The sequence below is a fragment of the Sorex fumeus genome, unplaced genomic scaffold (assembly GCF_029834395.1).
Source record: "Sorex fumeus unplaced genomic scaffold, SorFum_2.1 ptg000037l, whole genome shotgun sequence".
NCBI lineage: Eukaryota > Metazoa > Chordata > Mammalia > Eulipotyphla > Soricidae > Sorex > Sorex fumeus.
In genome coordinates this window covers 11,192,811-11,212,989 of record NW_026606094.1, presented here as the reverse complement: position 1 = coordinate 11,212,989, position 20,179 = coordinate 11,192,811, and the positions used below count along the sequence as shown (strand labels likewise).

The following is a 20,179-nucleotide window of genomic DNA, read 5'->3' as shown; positions in this document are numbered from 1 at the left end:
ATGGTATTCTTTTCCTCCCCAAAATGTTCTCTATTAGAACACTGTGCTGTTTGTAATTTGATGCACTCATATAAGGTAGTAGCCTAAAAATGATCTTCTGAAACCATGGTCAAGTCTTGGTGTCAAAACTACATAGATAACAGTGTTGAATCTTGACAGAGGAATTTTGAGTGTTTTGGCATAAATCCAGGATTATGCAGCATCAATGTCTTTAAGTATTTGCTGTACTCATTCTTTTAAAGATAGTGTTTGGCCCAATGCCATTTGCATTAAATGTGTGTAAAAATTAATGAAGGAACTGATATATCTCAAGCCTATTCATCCTCACACTTTATCATTGAAGCTCAGGAGTAGGTCATAAATAGTCCAAGGAATTTTATAGATGTGTTATAAATTTGTTTACTAAAAGCGGTGTCTTTAAATTTGTGATGGCTGTTTGTAAAGAAGTTTTTCCTTGAACACAGCTATAGAGAACTGACTTAACTGTTGCAGTAACTAGGTCAGTCTTAGGCTTTCTTCATCCATGGAGACCTAGCTTTCATACAGAGCTCCTTTAAGTAAGTCAAACAGAACAGGAAATGAATTGCTCTGCTGAGATACCACAATATCAAACTTGAAGAACATCACAAAAACAAAATGAGTGTGTCTTTACAGGATACTTAAAGATGCTGTGTTTTATTTTAGGCTTCCCATTTGTGCTTATCACTTATATTTCCTGCCTTGTTCTTGAAAGACCAATGTCAAACATCAGATGTTTAAGAGTCATATAGAAGAGAATTTAATAGATTAGGCTTTATTTGATAGTCAGCAGTGCTGGGAACCACTTAGTGTTGAATAAATTCAATGTAATAACATTTTAGTTGGCCTTTGAAATTTCTGAAGTTGTAAACAGGTTTTTTAGATTATAGAAAGGGATTATTCTGTACTACTAGAAGTAGATATTTTCTATTTTTTTTAGCCCTTAATATATCCCATATGCTATACAAAGTACTTTAAAGGAAGTCTGATATTTAATTCTGTCAATGTTCACTTGTGGTAGGTTCTCCTTATTACTAGTATAATTATTATCCTCATTTTCCTGATAAGATACTGAACTGAGAAAAGTTAAGTATGGTTTATGCTCATGCCAATGAATATAAATCTTTTAGTAGGCAGAAAATGATTTTTTAAAAAAGTGCTATTTGGAGTGTAGTTTATAAAATGAAGGATGTATAAAATACTTTTGTAAAAACAATGTTATTTTTCCCCCAACTATATCACAATGTTCCAGATATATTGGTTCCATTCTCTTGGGAAAGCAAACCTGCCTATAACCCCAATACAAGTATCCCTAATCTCTCCCTCACAGACTTTGTTAAGGACAGACTTCCTGTTGGCTTTCGGCTGGTGTCTTCACTTTCATGCTCTCTTTGCTTGCCCTGAGGTCTAGGAAATTATGCATGGGACTGTCACTGTTAGGCATCTTTCCCTGTATTGTTGATCTCAAGGTGCCCATCATACTGCTGGAGTCACATTGCATCAGACTCTGAAGCACAGGGAGAAAATGATTCTCTGTGTTAGATTTCTTAGCCTGTAAAAAAAATCTCTGCTCCCCCAAACACCTCTCTAGTTTATTCTGTATATCTAGTGAGGCTGCTCAAAACTTGGCTTGCTCACCTTGTCCTTTTAGCTCCCTATTTATTATAACACGTGTCTCTGATTATTTAGATAGAAAAACTGGATTCGATGTATTAGACAGAGATTTATTAATCTCCCAATTAACAATCAGTCTGTCAGAACTAGAGGGACAACTGAAGAAAAGAACAAGAACCTCTGCCCTCAGAGTTTTGGTTCAGTTACCCAAGACTTCCAATTGCTAGTGAGTGACTGCATGGCTGAACTTGACTCTGTCTTGGGGTCTGTTTTTTTCCCCATTTTGCACACTGCTGAAGAAGTGGAAGCATAGTTGATACTTTCCTAATATCTTCTCAAGGATTTGGAGCTGAAAGTGATTATATTTGTAAGGTTCAGTTCCCCAGAGTGCTGCCATCTGTTAGAAATGTACACTTTATCTCCCAGGTCAATGAATATAATTTTTATGACATGGTTTTATTGGGGAAAATCCCCATACCAACAATATAAACAAAGAGTTCGATTGGGATAAAACATTGAAGCCAGAATCCTAACCATTCATATGGGGGACTTAGGGGACAGACTAACACAACCAACAGTGGAGGTTCAGAGATTCCTTTCCTGCTTCCTGGAATTGGGAGACAGGGCCCCTTTTTTCTGTAAAGAGGGAACAGGCTTTATGTATGGGGAATGTTTGGGGCCCTGGGGGCAGAACTGCAGGGTTTTCAAGTCTGATCTAATTTAATCTCCAAATTTAGATGCTGTTTCAAAGGGTTATTATCAAAACCACCTGTTAATTTTCATTTATAGAGGGCCTCTCACAGTCCTGACTTTATCTCTTCTTGCTTTTCACATGTCTGTTTATATTGATAATATTAGTCACCTTTTTGCTTCCACCTTTGAACCAGTAGAGAGCCGCTTCTTCTCAAAGGACTCTGCCTTTTCATCAGCGGGGGTCATTACATCACAAGGTACATACTATTTCCATCTGTCAGGATCTTAACAGTGTCAGTACACATGCCAGAGTACAGCGACAACCTCGCCTATTAGGTTTATTGGGCCTCACATAAATAAAACAGGTCAGCAGCTTCTGACCCTATGGAGCAATCAGGATTGCTGTAACAATACTTGAATTTACAGGGGCCAGCGTTTTGACCCTGACCTTTAAAACCTTGCCACTTACAGCCCCCAGTAGGTCATGTGCAGCCAATATTACAAATGATAACTTTTCACTAGGATTGCAGACATTTGAGGTTGAAAAGTATTTTATTAATCATCTAGATATCACTCAGCAAATATTTGTCTTGTACGTATTGAGCTTACTGCCATATTTTCTCATCAACTTGCAAAGAAGAAAGCAGATTCAGAGGTGAGAGTCTTTGTTCTTTTTTTTTTTAGTAACAGGGAAACATGGTGCTCGCTTCTATTATTTTAAATATGTGCTAATGCTCATTTTAATATATATCAGCTCATTATATGCTGCTATAAAGCAAGACCCTTTTTAAAGGGTTCTTTTTCAAATTTTATAAGTTAGTTCGGGCTAGAGCGATAGCGCAGTGGGTAGGGCGGTTTGCCTTACACATGGCTGACCCGGGTTCGATTCCTTTGCCCCTCTCAGAGAGCCCAGCAAGCTACCGAAAGTATTCCGCCCGCACAGCAGAGCCTGGCAAGCTTCCCATGATGTATTTGATATGCCAAAAACAGTAACAGCAAGTCTCACAATGGAGACTTTATTGGTGCCCGCTCGAGCAAGTTGATGAACAAGGGGAGGACAGTGATACAGTGATAATTTAGTTCACAGTATTTGATATTATATTGAAACACCAATCCCACCACCATTACACCTTCCCACCACCAAAATCAGGGTATTTCCATCCCAAGCCCCAAGCCCTGTCCCAAAACACAACTGAAAGAATATATTTTGTATTGTCTGTTATGAAGAACTATTGAACATGCTTACAAAAAAAGTGTTCATAGAGGAAACAGTGTGAAGATTTTTCTATTTTGGCAGGAGCCTTTAAGACATTCTATAGGATATCACTAACATGTTGTTAAAGTTATGTGAGCTTTGGTATATTTATCTGAAAACATGTATATATGCATATATATATTTCCCTCTATGATTTGTTGGCTACTGTTTGAACCCCATCATATATGGTGTGGTAATTATGAAGAACAGGTAGGGAGTGTCTTATGATGTGTCATGCAGCCGCTTTCACGGTCCAGGAATATGTTTGCTCATATGTGAGGCTCGGCCTGAGTGTGTTGCGAGTGCCCTGGAGCATGGTGGTGGTTTGGTTGTGGAGGTCAGCTGCCAGGACTGAGTCCCTCAGGGAACGATGGGGGGCTCTCACCCGTCTCCCCACCTCTGGGGCTCCCCGAGTGAAAAAAGATCGGAGTGGAGTCCAGTGGCATGGTTATGGGGCCTCATGTTATGCTCCCTGGAGAAGCCTTAAAGGGTTCTTTATAGAAAAACCCAATCAGATTTTCCATCTATTTATGTCTATCTACAAAATGAAAGAGTGCTACTGTAAGGTATTGGATATGTGATTCTGGAAGCTGAGAGGTCACATAATCTTCCATTTGCTACCTGGAGACTGCAAAACTGATGATGTAAGGGTCAGTGATCAGTGATATGGATTCCAGCCTGAGTCTGAAGGCTTAAGAACCAGGTTTGTTGAGGACAGAAGAAAACTGATGTCCCAGCTCAGCCAGTCAGGCAGAGACCAAAATCAATCATCCTCTGCCATTTTGTATTATTCAGGACTTTAAAGTTTTGGTTTTATGCCCATTCACCCTACTCACATTAGGGAGAGCTATCTCTTTTCCACAGTTCACATTTCCTCTAGAAACTTTTCTTCCAGAAGCTGTCTCACAGATATACCCATGTATGATTATAACCTGGGTATCTTTTGTCCCAGTCAGATTATTATAATATTAAACATCACATTCCTAACAGCAGGCATTCTAGCTAGTGGAGCTTTCTTTCACAGACAATTTAGTTACCTTTCGTTTCTCTCCAATAGGTACCATCTTGCCCTCAGAGAACTTTATGTAATGACTACTACTTGATCAATATTTAGTTGATTTTGACCTAATGAAAGGCAATTTCACATGGTTTGCCTAAGCCATTCCCATTTGCGACATAAACATGCTCTTATTTGAGATCAAAGTTTGTATGATTACTCTCTTAATCACCTTTCTAAATGTGCACATGTGCTCACATATATGTAAACATATATAATTTTTCTCTAGGATACATGGATATTATATAAGGAATAGATCAGGGTGCAAACCTGTGTTTTATAAATATAGAGCTTTTATGGACTTGAATATTCTCCACTGGGCCTGGGAGGTTCACAGGATGCTTCAGGATATTAATCTCTCAGATGGCATCAGCCGGCCTTTCCAGCCCTCTGAACTTTACAAGGTGATTAGAGATCTGGAGGAGAGAATTGGGTTTTTTTTCTTCTCTAACTCCTTTCTTGAGGGAACTGACGGGTCTCTCTGTGGAAGGAGTGTGTGTTCATTGTAGGCTTTCCCCTACAATCCTGCTCTTTGGTTTTAGGGACTCAGCACCTGTTGTTGATTTACCATAATTCCACCCTCCTGCTAATAGACCTGGTTTTAATAGCCGCTTGGTGAATAATCTCTTTGTTACCTCTGTGACACTGCCATCTTGCATTTCATCCCAGTGCCTGAGTGGATAACTATTTCCTCCTCTTCACTTTAGTTTGAATGTTGTTCATTTAGGTTTACATGTACATTGTGATGGTATATTTGCATGGCTTTTTTTTTGCTCCGTAGTTAAGGCCTAAGACTTATAAATGTATTTAGGAAGGAAAAACAATTAATACATCCATAAATTGTATTTATTTATACTTCTAATTTTAAACCTAATTATTACAACTCTTTATTTTCACTGGAAGTTTAAAAATAAAAAACATTGGCCAACTTTAGCTTTTGTAACATGAAAAGTAATTTTCATATGTATGTGAAATATAATTACACATTCACTAGTATCTTGCTATTAATTATTAGCCTTAGGGCAAAACATTAAATTAAACGCATATAAATTTGGCAGCTAATCTTTGCTAAAACAAGTGTTTTTCTAGTGCTTAGTCTTTGCCTCTGATATAAATAATTTTATGCCACGTGGAAGGGAAAAAATAATTAAATATTTTCAATACATTGTAAAGCTATTTTGTTCTCTAATTGTACATTGACTTAACCTGTAGCCCACTTACCCAGATGACTTGAACATTTACCAAGCTCTTGTTATGGATTGGACATATGTGTATGTGTTAGTTTAATTACTTGTTTAATTTTTTAGTTACACTTGGCAGTTCTTGACTCTGGGATGCGGGGGACGGGGGACATATGAAATTCCAGGGATTGAACTGGGGACAGCTAGTTATAAGATAAATACTTAACCCCTGTACTACCTTTCAAGCCCTAGTAGATCAGAAATGTATTTGGTAATGTGGGATGGTGAGAAAATTTGTAGAAAATTGCATTTTGAATTCTTGTAACCTCTTTGACAATGTCACCCTCCAATTAATCATAAGTTAGTAAAAAAAATCAAAAGAAAAATCCAGATCTCCTTTTTCTTCTTTAATATTTACATAATTTTGCTGTAGGTAAAATTGCACTCGAATCACCTGACCAATCAGGCATTAAAAGACATAAGGAGAACAGTCTTCATACATCCTTTAAAATTTGTCTATTTTCACTCTGGGTGAGGACTCAGGTCAGAAGCTTCAGAGCTTCTGCAAGCTAAGATCAAGCTAGTAAATAAGTAAAAGCACAATCTAAAATTAATTTAGTCTTCATAAGAGGGTTAAAAAAGCCATGTTAGAGTGTTCATGTTTATTAATTTCTAAGAACGTTTGATTAGTAGACATTGAAGTTCATTTTAACAGAAGTTAGTTTGATATTGATCACAGGTGATTTCCAGGGTTTTTGTGTCTTGGGGTTAACAGGAAAAAAGGAAATGGAATACCTTTTTTTTTAAGAAAAAAAAAAGTAGATTAGGGGCTGGAGTGATAGAACAGCGGGTAGCGCCTTGCACGCGGCCCGACCTGGGTTCGATCCCCAGCATCCCATATGGTCCCCTGAGCAGGGCCAGGAGTAGTTCCTGAGTGCATGAACCAGGAGTAACCCCTGAGCATCGCCGGGTGTGACCCAAAAAGCAAAATAAATAAATAAATAAAATTTAAAAAGTAGATTAAACCAGTGAGTTCATGAAAGTCCTTTGTTGATATGTCAAATACAAGATATGGAAGTGACTGCTTTTACTGAGTTAAATTAAAAGTGAGTGTACATAAATTTTTCACTGTATTTATAAAAACTCAACAAAACGAAGTTGAAACATTTTAAGATATCCATAAAGCTTATTTTTAACCTGGGGGATAGAATCAAGAGAAAAGGAAATGAGATAAAATAATGGAAAGTTAAGAATTTAAATACATTTTATGTGTATCTCTTTCCCTCCCTATGTGCTCTCTCTCTCTCTCTCTCTCTCTCTCTCTCTCTCACACACACACACACACACACACACACACATAATGAGAGAGTAAATATAAATCGCATAAAGGCTGAAAATTTTATTAGCATTCAATTTTATTTTTTAACCAGTTTGGGTGTTTTAGAGATGTGGAAATCTGACATAATCTTGGCATTTTTCAACTACATTTTATAGATTATTTCACTTGAGCCAATCCAGAAAAAGGTGGCATTAGATTAGCTTTTCTTTGGACATATTTGCTGCTATTTCTTCAAAATCATTCAACTATTACTATGGCAAAATTCATAATATGACCTAGCTTCATTTAAAGTAAGTTCTCCCTGAATTTCCAATCTGTATTGTGCTTCCTGGAAGCAAAGGTAAAAGGAAAATAATTATAAATCACACTTTTCTCATATGATACAAAAGGAGACAAACATATTAGCTCTTCTGGAGAGAGAAAAATTTCCTAGCAATAAATTCTAAAAAACATCTATTGAAAAGGAGAACACATTTACTTACTGTGAATTTAGAGGATTATATAAACACTTCAACTTTTTCTGAGTTTTGGTTTTAAAGAAAAGAAATTACCCTAATGACTCTTCATTTGTCACCTCCAGAAATAAGCAACTTGAATATTTCTTTTATTATGATGTATTAGAGCTTCATTAATAGGAAAGCCTTACAAATAGCCTATCATTTTTGGGGAGAGATCACACTGTGCTAAATAATGAGATGTGGGAATACGTTGAACAGCTTGACTTCTGCTGACTTTTACTTAAGAGTGTGAAGTGTTTGAAATTAGACTATGTTAGTATTGATGAAATGTGCACAAGGGGGGGGGGATAATTTAAAGGCTTTGTTCCATTCTGAGAGCTAGATAAATTGTATAATTTAAAAATAAAGCACTGTGACCCAGCAGCAAGGAAAAAACTTTCAGATGCCGTTACAGAGAGTGGAAATTGGGGCAATTTTTTGGAAAGCAATTTAGTAATGTCTATCAAATTTGCAATGCATTTACCCAGTGGCCTGGCAATTATACATACCAATTAGATTTTGCCCCTAGGAAAACTTGTAAAAGTACACCAAAACAGATGTATAAGATTCTCATTGCAGTATTTTCACTTATTTCCTTTTTCTTTTTTTTTCTTTTTTTGTGATGCTAGAGATTGAACCTAGTGCTTATGTTTGCAAAGCGTGTGTGTTATCTATCACTGTGCCTTATTCCAGGCCTTAACTGCATTAGTTTTGAAACAGAAAAATGAAAAATATTGCCCCTCAGATCTAAATTACAAAATAGGCATAGTGTTGAATTGGATGCTTATATAATAGAATATCATAAACCATTAATAAGTGCTTAGAAATTCTGTGAATGTTTATGTGGAAAGTACTCAGATTAGCAGGTAAATTAGTCAGACAGAAAATCATGATGTTTATTTTATATAATTTATCTACCATAAATATCTATATCCATATGATCTCATATAGATTATAGTGATATATCAGTTTCTATATTGAACAATCAGATGTATCTTATCCTCTGTGTTTATCTGGGCTTCAAACATTTTGACATAATAGCAATTAATTTTGTGTGGTAGAGAGTAGTATGTTTTTTTCTTTAGTAACTTTCGTTACAAATTGATTTTTATAACCATGTAGATGTAACATATCTATCTAAAATATAAAAATATGAGTTTTTAGAATTAATATTGAGTTATTGATGATCTTTACTTTTAGATACTTCAACAGTTTACAGTAGAATAGGCTCCTCGTTGAAGTTACCGGTGTCACTAAACCAGATTAATTGTAGCACGTGAAGGATTATCATCAGGAAATCTACTTAAGTTGTCTAGGTAATAGTCTCATGGCAAACTGAAGCCACAGTTCCTGGGCTGAGAGTGCATCTCTTAGCTGTGAGGAGGATGATGGCACTGGGTATTGTATTATTAGAGACATCTTGTCTACCTCCCCTTCTAAACTGGCTAACTTAAAAATCTGTTATTACATAAGAATTCATTGTCGATGTAAGAGAAGGGACTGTACTGCCCAGGTATCTCTTCACATGCATTCATACCTAATTCCTTAATGAAGATAAGCTTGATTCAGCATGGGGAGCATATTTGCTGCCCACATCTCAGGGATCTTACTGCTGAGCAATGGATGCAATTTTGGAAGCAACTCCAAAAACAAAGAATAGAAATATTCTTTTCTGCTCACTACAATCTTTCAGAATTACAACGCCTGGTGAACCTCTCTATATGCCTGGACCAGCGTGTACTACTCAAGCAGAGTGCTCCATATCATCAGAGTGCTCCACAGCAGAATGCTTCGCATCACCTTTTAAAAGCAGGGAAGCCTCATATGTGGAAACTGTTGGACTGGAGACAGGAACAGCTGTAAGCTAATTATTTTGAATTGTTATATCCAACATGTATTGCAGGTGAGAGTTTGTAAGAATAAAGCACCCAAACAGATCCAGGGTATTTTACGTGTTTGAATTATTGGGTTCTGTTACATAAATTTTTACGTGTCCCTTCTTAATAAAGAATGCCATCATTGATTTTCTTCTAGACTAACTCAAGCCTCCCCTGCCATAGAATAAACATTCGTGTAAATAGGACTCTTATCTAGGAAGTTACATTACAGGAAATTGAATTTAAGACCTTGACAATGTGCAACTATAAAATTTTAACTTCCATTTTATACTCAAATGACATTGCCTTATTCTGTGACTAAGGCTGAATGCATTTCCCCCCTAGTTATTATTTTTATGGCTCCCAGGATCTAAGAAAGCAATTGCAGGATATCAAGATATCCAAGCAACTTTCAGGGGGAGGAATTCAAAATGTAACTAAATTACAGTGAAAAATGAGGAGATTTTAGTTTTCTTATCCAAGACACAAATGATTTCACCTCACCTAACTATAATTATTTAGTCATATTTCCACAGTGAATAGTATTTATCAAAGAATTATAGACATCTGAAGTTTTCTTAAACTTCAGTAGTTAAAATACATATGATTTTCCCTGCTAGAAGTTAGATATTTCAAGTATTGTGATTAAGAAAAGAAAATAGTTATACATTTAGCCTGCTTTACGAGGAAAATGTATTTTTCATAGTAAAACATCCAGCTGGTATGGTATTACTTTTCTTTTTAAACCAAAGGAAAATTCCAATAGACCTTACGTATCAGTGGCGAGGGTTATTAAAATCAAACTAGTGAGGAAAGTGTGTTGACACTTTCAGGTGACCAATCCAATAGTAAAAAAAGAAACTAAAATTCATTTTTCCCCCTCTTCTTTGCTTTATTTTCTGTTGTTGTTATGATGTCCAGGGATCCCACACTTGGTTGTGGTATTTGCTTGAAATTGCAATGTCTGGACTGACAGGGTTAGTGCCTGGCAAGGTGAGGGTCTTGGCACGGATTGAACTCTGAGCTCACGCTTACACAGCAGACACTCTGCTGCTGGTCCATGCGCCTGGACCCGTTAGCATCTTTCCTTGTCTAGGTGTAGAAGCATAGGTTGGTAATGGCAGAGCTAGAGGGTTTGCAGTGTTTCTCTGCTCCTTCTACTCCACTTTGTATCACCTTCAGTGCAACCGTAGCTTATGTGGCAAATTACTTTTTCAGTAATTTGATTTAGTAACATTTTCCTACCTCTTTTATTGAAAAATAATCTTTTTCCTGGAACTGAGTGATAGCACAGCAGTTAGAATGTCCCTCTTATGGGTTGTCCTTGGCCCCACTTGGCCTTTGTAACATCACTGGGTTTGGTCCTGGGGTCCTGATCACCACTGAGGTGGCCTGAGCAGATCCTTTTTTTGAAAGGCCTAGTTGGTCAAGTTTCCCCAGGTATGACCTCCAATGCACCGTGAGCACTACTGAGGACCCTACTCATGTTTCCTTGAGTCTGTCTGGATGAATGAAATTTTGCCTCAGAACTCCTTCTCTCTGTATATGTCTATCCCTGGGAGTGCTTCTAATAAATAGTGAAATCTGTTTAAATAAACACACGTAGGGTATGACAAAGGCCAAACAAATTACATACTCACCTAATTTATGGAGCATTAATTATTATTTATTTTGTAGGAATCAAACAACAGTCCTTTCTCCAAAGGAAGTGATCTTTAGATCTGAAGACCTATCTGTGATTCTTAAAGCATATGTGTTGGTAACATCCTTAACACCTTTGCGTGTGTTCATTCATTCGACTGGCACAGTGTGGAATCCACCAAAGAAAAAACGCTTCAATGTCAAGGTAAGATTTCTGTTCAAGCTGTTATTTCACACACAGTGTATTTCAGATAATTAAAGCGAGTTAGTCTACCTTTATGATTATCAAGTTCCCTTGAACAGGATCGCATTTTATTTCCAGAAATAGAGATATTTATATAATACATACAGATTCACAAATGAAGCAGAAAAAAATTAATTAATTAGGGAATCATGGAAGTTACATCTTTGTTCCCCCAATTCATCATTTTAGTTCAATTATCTAACCTATTACAAAAATGATGCACATTTTCCTTGACTTTTCACTTATTCAAGAAATCAGCATAACAAATGGAATATAAATTTGCCTTTATGCTTTTTAGTAAACATTATACCTACTTTTTACAACAGTAAATATGGAAATTTTTTGTATAAGAGAGAAAACAGATTATCAAATGTAATCTATGACATACAAAATGATGAGGAAATTTAGGAAAGAACTTAGCAATAATCTTAAAATTTTAGTGATCAAGGTAACTCATGTTGACACATCTTCTGGTTTAAAATAAGGTTTAGTGAAGACATACTTGATAAATTTTTAAGAGTTTATGGTTTGACAGAAGTAATTACTTAGAGCAGAACTTCTTAAAGTCTTTCTACCCACAACCATTTTTTCACTTAAGACATTTTTATGTGACCCCTGTGTATATAGAAAATGTATAAAAAGCAAACATATTGATAACAAAATCATAAATTTATTTGAAAACAATTTTTGTGATCAGGCATCTGAGGTCAGGCATCTTGCCTGTTCTGGTCTCTGTTGCATCCAAGATGCCTGACCTCAGTGAACTATTCTGGAGTGAGGGGACAGGCAGCACAAAGATCACCACCATCGCCATCATCACTAACATGCTGACACCAGCCCTGAGATTTGTGTTGGTTAAGTCATGACATCTTTTTATGACATCTTATTATCACATTCCTAATTTGGACAAACTTGCAGGCTATCGAATGTAGCCTGCCCACAGGGCAGAGTCTGGCAAACTCCCCGTGGCGTACCAAATATGCCAAATACCAGTAACATTGATGGGTCTCTCCTAAAGAGCCTTGAATATAATCTCAGGGCTAGGATGAAAGAGACATTACTGGGGCCTGCTCGAGGCAATCGACGAATAACAGGATGATGAATGAATGAATGAATGAATTTTTGTGATCTCACATTCAGTTACATGCCCTCAGATGGGTAGAAACTGCAGTTTAAATGCTAGAACTTCAGAGTTAAGGTAAGAGCATAATGCCCAAAAAGGAAAGAGAGAGAAGGGAGGAGAAAGAGTCAAGAAAAGTGTCTGTGAGAGTGGCAGGATGGATGGGAGTTGTGGGATATTGGTGGTGGGAAAGGTACACTGGTGAAGGGACAGGAGTCAAACTTTGTATGACTGAAACCCAATCATGAACAACTTTGCAACTGAGTATCTTGGGGTGATCCAATAAAAATAAATAAATTATAAAAATAGAGTCTCATTTGATTTTTTAATATTATCTCTTACAATTCTTATAAAAAATTATATTGGTTTGCACCTAGCTGTGTTGAGGAGCTTGGTGCTCAGGAATCACACTCACTGGTGTTCTTGGTACTGGGTAGTGTGGAGATAGGGATCAAATCCTGAACCTCCTGCATGTTACAAAGCAGATGCTCCAACTCTTTGAACTATCTCCCAGGCTCACTCACAAATCTTTACATAATGATCAGGTCTCTAAGTCACAAAGATCCATTTCTTCATTTTCTTCTAATACCTTTTAAATTATCCCTTTGCATGTAACTATTTAATTCTAGTAGAGTTCAATTTGATTCAGATTTTTTTCCATACCCAGTTTTCATGACTAAAATCTTGTCCACAGAGACAGAGAAAGAGTACAGGGGTTAAGGTGCTTGAAGTACTATTCAGCCAATCTGGGCACGATCTTGATCATCACATATGGTACCCCAAGCACCACTGGTAGAGATTTTCGAGCACATAGCAAGGAGTAATTTTTAAGCACCATTCACCAGTAAGTATTGTTCCAAAACCAAAAATAATAGCAGCAACAGCAGTGACAGGAAAGTCTACCTTGTTTTGTCCCAGGCATCTGACATCACCTTTATAAGTTCCATATTTAGATGAAGCTGTCTCTGAGCTCTGTATTCTGTTCCAGTTAGCCCACTTATTTTTATCATTTTGGCAGTGTAAGTACATCTTAATACTTGGCAAGGAGGTTCTTCCTTTCCACTTCTCTTTAAAACTAAGTTACTATGTTGTAGACGATCTTCCCTTGAAAAACATTTTATATTCTTAAGTTGTTTAAAAAGCTTCCTGAAATTTCAAAGTATGGTTATATCAAACCGTTAGTGTATTTTTGAAATATTCTCTCCATCTGTTTACATCATTTTCATTGTCTTTTGTTAAAATATAAGTGTTTTTCTCCATAAGAATTTTATTTGTAGTTGCTTGTGTTTCTTTAGACTATTTGTTGATATTTTAAAAACGGTTATCAAGTTGTTATATAGTAGAGATGTACTATATTTGAACTTGTAAGCTCCAATTAATATTGGTTTTCTAGGCAATGATTATTTTATCTACATATGAGGTTATGTTACATATTTCTTTTAATTCATGTACATTTTCTTTCCTTATTCTTTTCCCCTTTAATAAAGTTAGCCAGAACTTCTATGTCTTTACAAGTAAAAGTAATCATGAATATTCTTAGATAGGTTTTCATCTTGTGGTCAAAGCATCTCAAGATTGTTCATTAAGTACACATTTTCAGTAGATTGTTGGTGTTTAATCTGTATAATGTCTTTCAAAGTTGTGAGAATAATATAATTAACCACAAATACTGTTCATTATGCTAAAACTATTGCAATTTAAGGGTAATTGTATTTAATCTACACAAACTGTATCCATTCCCATTTTTAAATTTTTTATCTTTTTTATGAAGTTGTTCACCAAATTTTATTACATTTAATATTTGAACACCAACCCCACCACCATAACACCTTTTCACCACCATATTTTGGAAGTTTCCATCCCAAACTCCAATCCTTGCCACAAAGCAGAACTGAGATAATTTATTTTGTATTGTTTTCTATGAGTAATCTGCTAAAAATGATCCAAAAAAGGTTTCTTAGAGGAAAGTGTGTAAAGATTGTGTCATTAAGCCCTTCGATAAGAGATTACTAACATTGTTAAAGGTTGTTAAAGGTTGAGCCTTCTGTGTTTGTGTCTATATCTGTAGGAATATATTTCCCCCTAAGACTGGTTGCCTTCTACTTTAAATTCCATATCAAATGTGGTATGCTAGTCTTGGTATATTGGTGGTGTAAAGTATGAACATTCAAGAAATAGATTCACTCATGGGTGAGGCCTGTCCGAGTGTGTGGAGAGTGGCCATGAGCTTGGCAGTGGTTGAGTTCTTGAGGTTTTCGGCTTCCGGGCCTGGATCCTTTGGGGTGGTGAGGGGACCTCACCCATCCCACTCTTGGTTGCCCCCATTCTCATTTCTTTATACAAGGTTATTTTGAAACAAATCTTAGACATCATATAAATTTATTTGCAAATCTTTTGAGTTCAACCAGAGAATATATAAATTTGCAAAATTTACTAAGTTTGAGAACTTCCTTTATAATTTTAGCTTGCTGGGAGTCTTCATCATGAAAAATATTCTTAATTTCATAAATGCTTTTTTCTCATTCTCATTGATATGTTCATATGATTGTTTTTTTCTCAAGTTTATGAAGTTTATTTAATTTCTACCTTTTATTTTAATGAAACCTGTGTGTAATTGAAACAACATTTACTTGATTATTTTGGATTTTTTTCAATGCTCAGCTTAGTGCTCATAATTGATTTGGTTTTATAATTACATTTTCTTATATTTCTCTAATTTTTTTCAATTGAGATTTTTATGAGCAGTCTCATAAAACAAACACCGGATGACTTTCACTTTTCTCACAAATTATTTGGAACAGTTCGTAAATGTGAGCAAATAACTGACTCAACAATTGGTATAAGTCTCTTGAAAAAAGTAGATTTGCAATCATTTATTGTAGTTTTGGCTATGTCCCTACTCTCCATCCCCCATTATGAGATTCTTATAAAAATGGTGTACAAGCCTCATTTTGAGAGAATGCCTGGGTAGGTATTTTAGCAGGTTTTGTGTTGTCAATGACAAATAAGGCCAAGAAGGAAATAATTTAAATTATGAATAAGAAGGTTAACTTAAACTAGCCATTCAAGATGGAAATTTGAATTGTTCTATATACTTATTCCTCTCTCTGACTTTATTTATTATAGTGTTGATAATAAATAATTCAGTTGCATGTCAAAAAAAATAAAAATAGATTTGCAGGTTTTCAGAAACAATGCTAACATTTCAATTTATTAAGAAAAATTCACCAATTTTAAGCCCTCAATTTCTTGTTGCCCAATTTGGCATTTTGTATATTTTTTTCTAGGAATTTATCCATTTCACTAAGGTTTCTAAATTTTTTGTGTGTATCTAGGTATAATGCTTTGATTTTATACTTATTGCATCTAAAATACATTATTTTGTAATTTTTGGCTATGTATAAATTTTTGGAGGGGTGTGAGGTATTCAAACGATGCTCAGGGAGTGCAGGGGTCAGCCTTGGTGAATCTAGACCAGTCTGGCTGGTAGTTCAGTGCAGAGGGCCACAGTTGCACTGCTCTGGCCTTGTGGTACCAAGGACCATGAGGCCATGCAAGTGATGCCCAAAATCTCCAGGGTTATATCCAGTGGTGCTCTGGAGACCTTGAGGATCAAACCTAGAACGGGCCCCTCTTACTAACTCCCTGACTGCTTTTTTTTTTAATTTCTTGATGAGTATTGTAAGTTCTTATCATTGTTTAATCTTTTCAACATAATTTAATGTTATTAATCTTTCCCATCATTACAAAGTTGTTCACAATTTCACAGATTTTTGCCCTTGTTTTTGTTATTCTTTGGCTTCTAGTTGTTTCCTCTAATCTATTTATTATTCTTACTATTTTTCTCCTTTATTAAAAAGTTAACCTGCCTTTATGTTCAGCATCTGTGGCTCCTAATAAAAATGGCTAAAGCTGTACCTTTATTTGACATACAGTTTTAGGAATGTCTCCAAATTTTGAATTATTTAATTCTAAATCCTCTTCATATTCTTTACAACTGCCTTATTTAACTCAAGGGCTTTAGAAACATTACGTTTCTAAATATAGGATTACTTTAAGCACTTATTTTGATAGGAATATTTTTATTTTGTATTATTTTTAGTGTCCAATATGCTACTGCTCTTTGGAATTTATTGAGACCTCCTTTTGACTTATGCCCATTCTCTTAAAAAAATCTTCCACATAGGTACTGGAAAAGAGGAACTCTACATATAAGTATACGATTCTACAAATACTTAAAGGATCAAATTTATTAATTTGAATTTTATAGAACTCAATTTATTTTTACTTCATCTCACAGTGGCTAATTGAAATTTGTTCTTGCCTTCTCCCTTGCCTTTCTGCTTGTTATTTTAAAGAATATGTTACTTAACCTATTTATTTTGTCTTTATTTTCCATAACTTCTATAACTAGTACAAAAAGCTTCTATTGTCTTAAGTTATTATTGACTTAATTTATAATTTAATTGGATATTAAAAAGATTATTATGAGTTTTCTTCTGATATATATTTCTCATATATATTTGTATTTTTAATGGTTATAATCTAAAAACATTTTTCCCATGAATCTAGGAGAACAATTTTAAATAATCTACAAAACATGATAAGGACAGAGGTATTAGTGAAAAAGCATAAACAACAAAGTTAGTATCACAAGGTAAAAGAGACCTTTTCTGTTCCTCAATTAGATTTACTAACTAATTAACAAATATGTCAAAAGGTCTCTTCTTTATATTTTTTCACTTTTGTTCTTTCTTCATGATTTTTAAAAAATGTTATTTTGTAGTATGTTTTTTTGAATTGTTTTGGTTCAGACAATCTATTTCAATTTATCATTTTACCCAATTTTACCCCTTATAAATATATTAAGACTTATTTGTGTCATTATTATTCAGTATTCAGATTTTCAAATTTCATTTAAAATAACTTTCTTCTGTGAAGTCCAAATTTTCTTCCAAATTAAGTAAATATATATTCTTGGAGGGACGGCATTGGGGGGAGGGGATAGACACATATGGAAGTGCTCAGAGTTTACTCTTGGCTTTGTGCTTAGGGATCACTCCTGGCAGTGCTCAGGGATCCAAACCATGTTGGTTGTGTGCAAGGCAGAACCCTGCTCACTATATGATCTCTCTGGCCCCATAAGTAGATATATACCATTAATATATAACCAGGGCTGGAGTGATAGCACAGTGGTAGGGCGTTCGCCTTACAAGCGGCCAACATGACCGACCCGAGTTCGATTCCTCCGCCCCTCTCAGAGAGCCCAGCAAGCTACCGAGAGTATTCGATATGCCAAACACAGTAACAACAAGGTCTCCAATGGAGACGTTACTGGGCCCGCTCGAGCAAATCGACGATCAACGGGAGGGCCTTTACCTTTACCTTTAATATATAACCAAAGTTCTCTTTCATTTCCTTGAGTTATATTAGCCATGCTAATTTAAAATTCCTAGTCCATTACACTTAGTAGCACACTATATATTTTTGCTTAATTCCTTGCTTCCTTTTTCTGGGAGCTCTACTTCTGTGGAAGGCCGGCCCTGCAGGTGAATCCCAGGAGAGAGGAGAGCATGACTCGCACACACTCGCCAGTCATTTTCCATCATTACCTTCTGCTCCCACATCGCAGATGACTTCTCTGGTCAGAGTCCACCCACACCATCACATCCTTCCTCCCACCTTGAATTCTGGATGAAGATGACCCGGGGGGGAAGGCATATTCCTCCAAGACCATCCATCAACTTTGGGCTTTCGAGTGAATGTGAAGGAGAAAAAAACAGGTGTGACATCACCTGAAGCATCTCCTCATCAGCTCCTCATCTTCTGGGGAGACAGGTCATTATCCCTGAGGGACTCTGCATCCTGGATCTGAGTTTGGTGCTTCCCATCCTTTAGGGGAAGGAACAAGGTAACCATGTGAGGCTGAAGGAAGGAGAGGAAGAAAAGTCCTTCTCTTACCCAATTCTCTTGGATGCCTTTGCAGCCACCTACCTTACTCTACAGAGATCACTGTTCATTGTCACCACTGGCACACCAGTTCAACTCTGCTTCAGAATCCCTTTCCTACTTTTTTTTTATCATTTCTTTTCCTTTTGCCAATTTTATATTTCAATCTCAATTCTCTACTCATTTACCATCTCTTCAGGAATGCCACCCCCCCTAGGTATTCCAAGTAATACCACCCTAGGTTTTCCAAGTAATTTCTTAAGATGCTTCTTTCCTCCTGCCTTTTTCTTCTTTCTCTTAGTACCACTTTCCCCAGTACTAGTTGGAATGCCTGTTGGAAATGAGAGGCACTCTTTGTGATCATTTTTTTTAAAAGGTATTCCTTGAAGATGTATGGAGAGAAAGGGCAACTTACTCTGACTTGAATTCCTTTAGATTTTTTCACTGTTTTGTTTCTTATTCAAATCATTCTCTTATCTGCAAGACAGATGCAAGGTGCAAATGAAGCCCTAGGAAGCTTGCAGTCCTTCACATTTTCCTCCTCTCCTTGGGATTTTCTTTTTAAGATGTTGCTTGATTATTTTGGACAATACTGGTCTCTGCTCTCAGGGGGAGGGAGTGAAGCTTCCTATGTTAACATGCCAGAGAGCGATTATTTCCTTACAAGGTCAAAGTTATTTTTGATGTTACAGATAGATTTTGAAGACCAAGGAATTACTTATTTACCCTTCAACTGCAATACGTACTGCTTCTGTTAAAACAAATAGATTGCACTTGTCTGTTAAATCACTTACCTGTTCTCCAGAACACCCTCCAATATTTTTTAGTGTGTGTGTGTGTGGGGGGGGGGGCGGGGAGGAATTCAGTAGCAATTCTCAATGCTAATGTGGAGAACAAGACCATAAAAAGTAAAAAGAAAATCTCACTACCATGTGATACCAAAATTTTATTAGATGCTCTTCCTAAATTCTGTAAAACCTTGTTCTTATGTGTGTGTACTGAGTCCCAAATTCAAAGACTAAATTACTTAGTTAAATCAGTTGTGATTTATGCATTGCGCACTGGAGCAAGCTCACTAAACTGGTTATCAGTGGCCATTTATAGAACATTCAGGCGGTGAGAGGAGGTATGAAAGTAATAACAGATATAACTATGAGCTCATTTATTTTCAATTAGGTCGGCTGCGGAGATGTTTTATCTGCTAAAAGCTTTAGAGAGAGTTGGAAAATATCAAGAAATGCAAATCTGAGAAATAATGGAAAGTAAAGTTTTCAAAATGCAATATGCAAAATGCAATACCTTTATAAAATAAACATATTTTAAGATCTAGGTGTCAGATGTTTCCTAAGAATGTTAAAATTTAAAAGGAGGAATAAGATGAGACAAAGGAGGGTCTGGGGAAAGAGCTTAAAGGCTAAGGCGAGTTTCATTACCAAGATGTCTTGGCTCTCTGATCATCAGGGATGGAGATGGAGCCATGGTACCCCCATCACTTTGGGACCTGAATGTTGAACCATCCAGCCTGGCTAATTGAAAGTTGCCAGAACAGTCCTTGGGCCCTCTCAGTCCTGCTTCAAGCCCACAAATGAATACCAGTTGTATGATTTGTTTACTATGTCTTCTGAACTTATTTTAAAACAAACGTTTTTGTTGCTGTTAGGTCAATGTAATTTTTTTTCTGAACACAAATATAA

General features: G+C 36.1%; 1 protein-coding gene across 1 annotated transcript in view; it reads left to right on the top strand.

The window, feature by feature from the left end:
* The window catches only part of CPED1 (cadherin like and PC-esterase domain containing 1), a 338,587-nt gene that overhangs the window by 113,257 nt on the left and 205,151 nt on the right, over nt 1-20,179 (top strand). The window contains exons 5-6 of the mRNA XM_056118573.1: nt 9,348-9,513; nt 11,209-11,377. Of these exons, the coding sequence (XP_055974548.1) occupies nt 9,348-9,513; nt 11,209-11,377 (335 nt within the window). The remainder of the gene's footprint in view (nt 1-9,347; nt 9,514-11,208; nt 11,378-20,179) is intronic.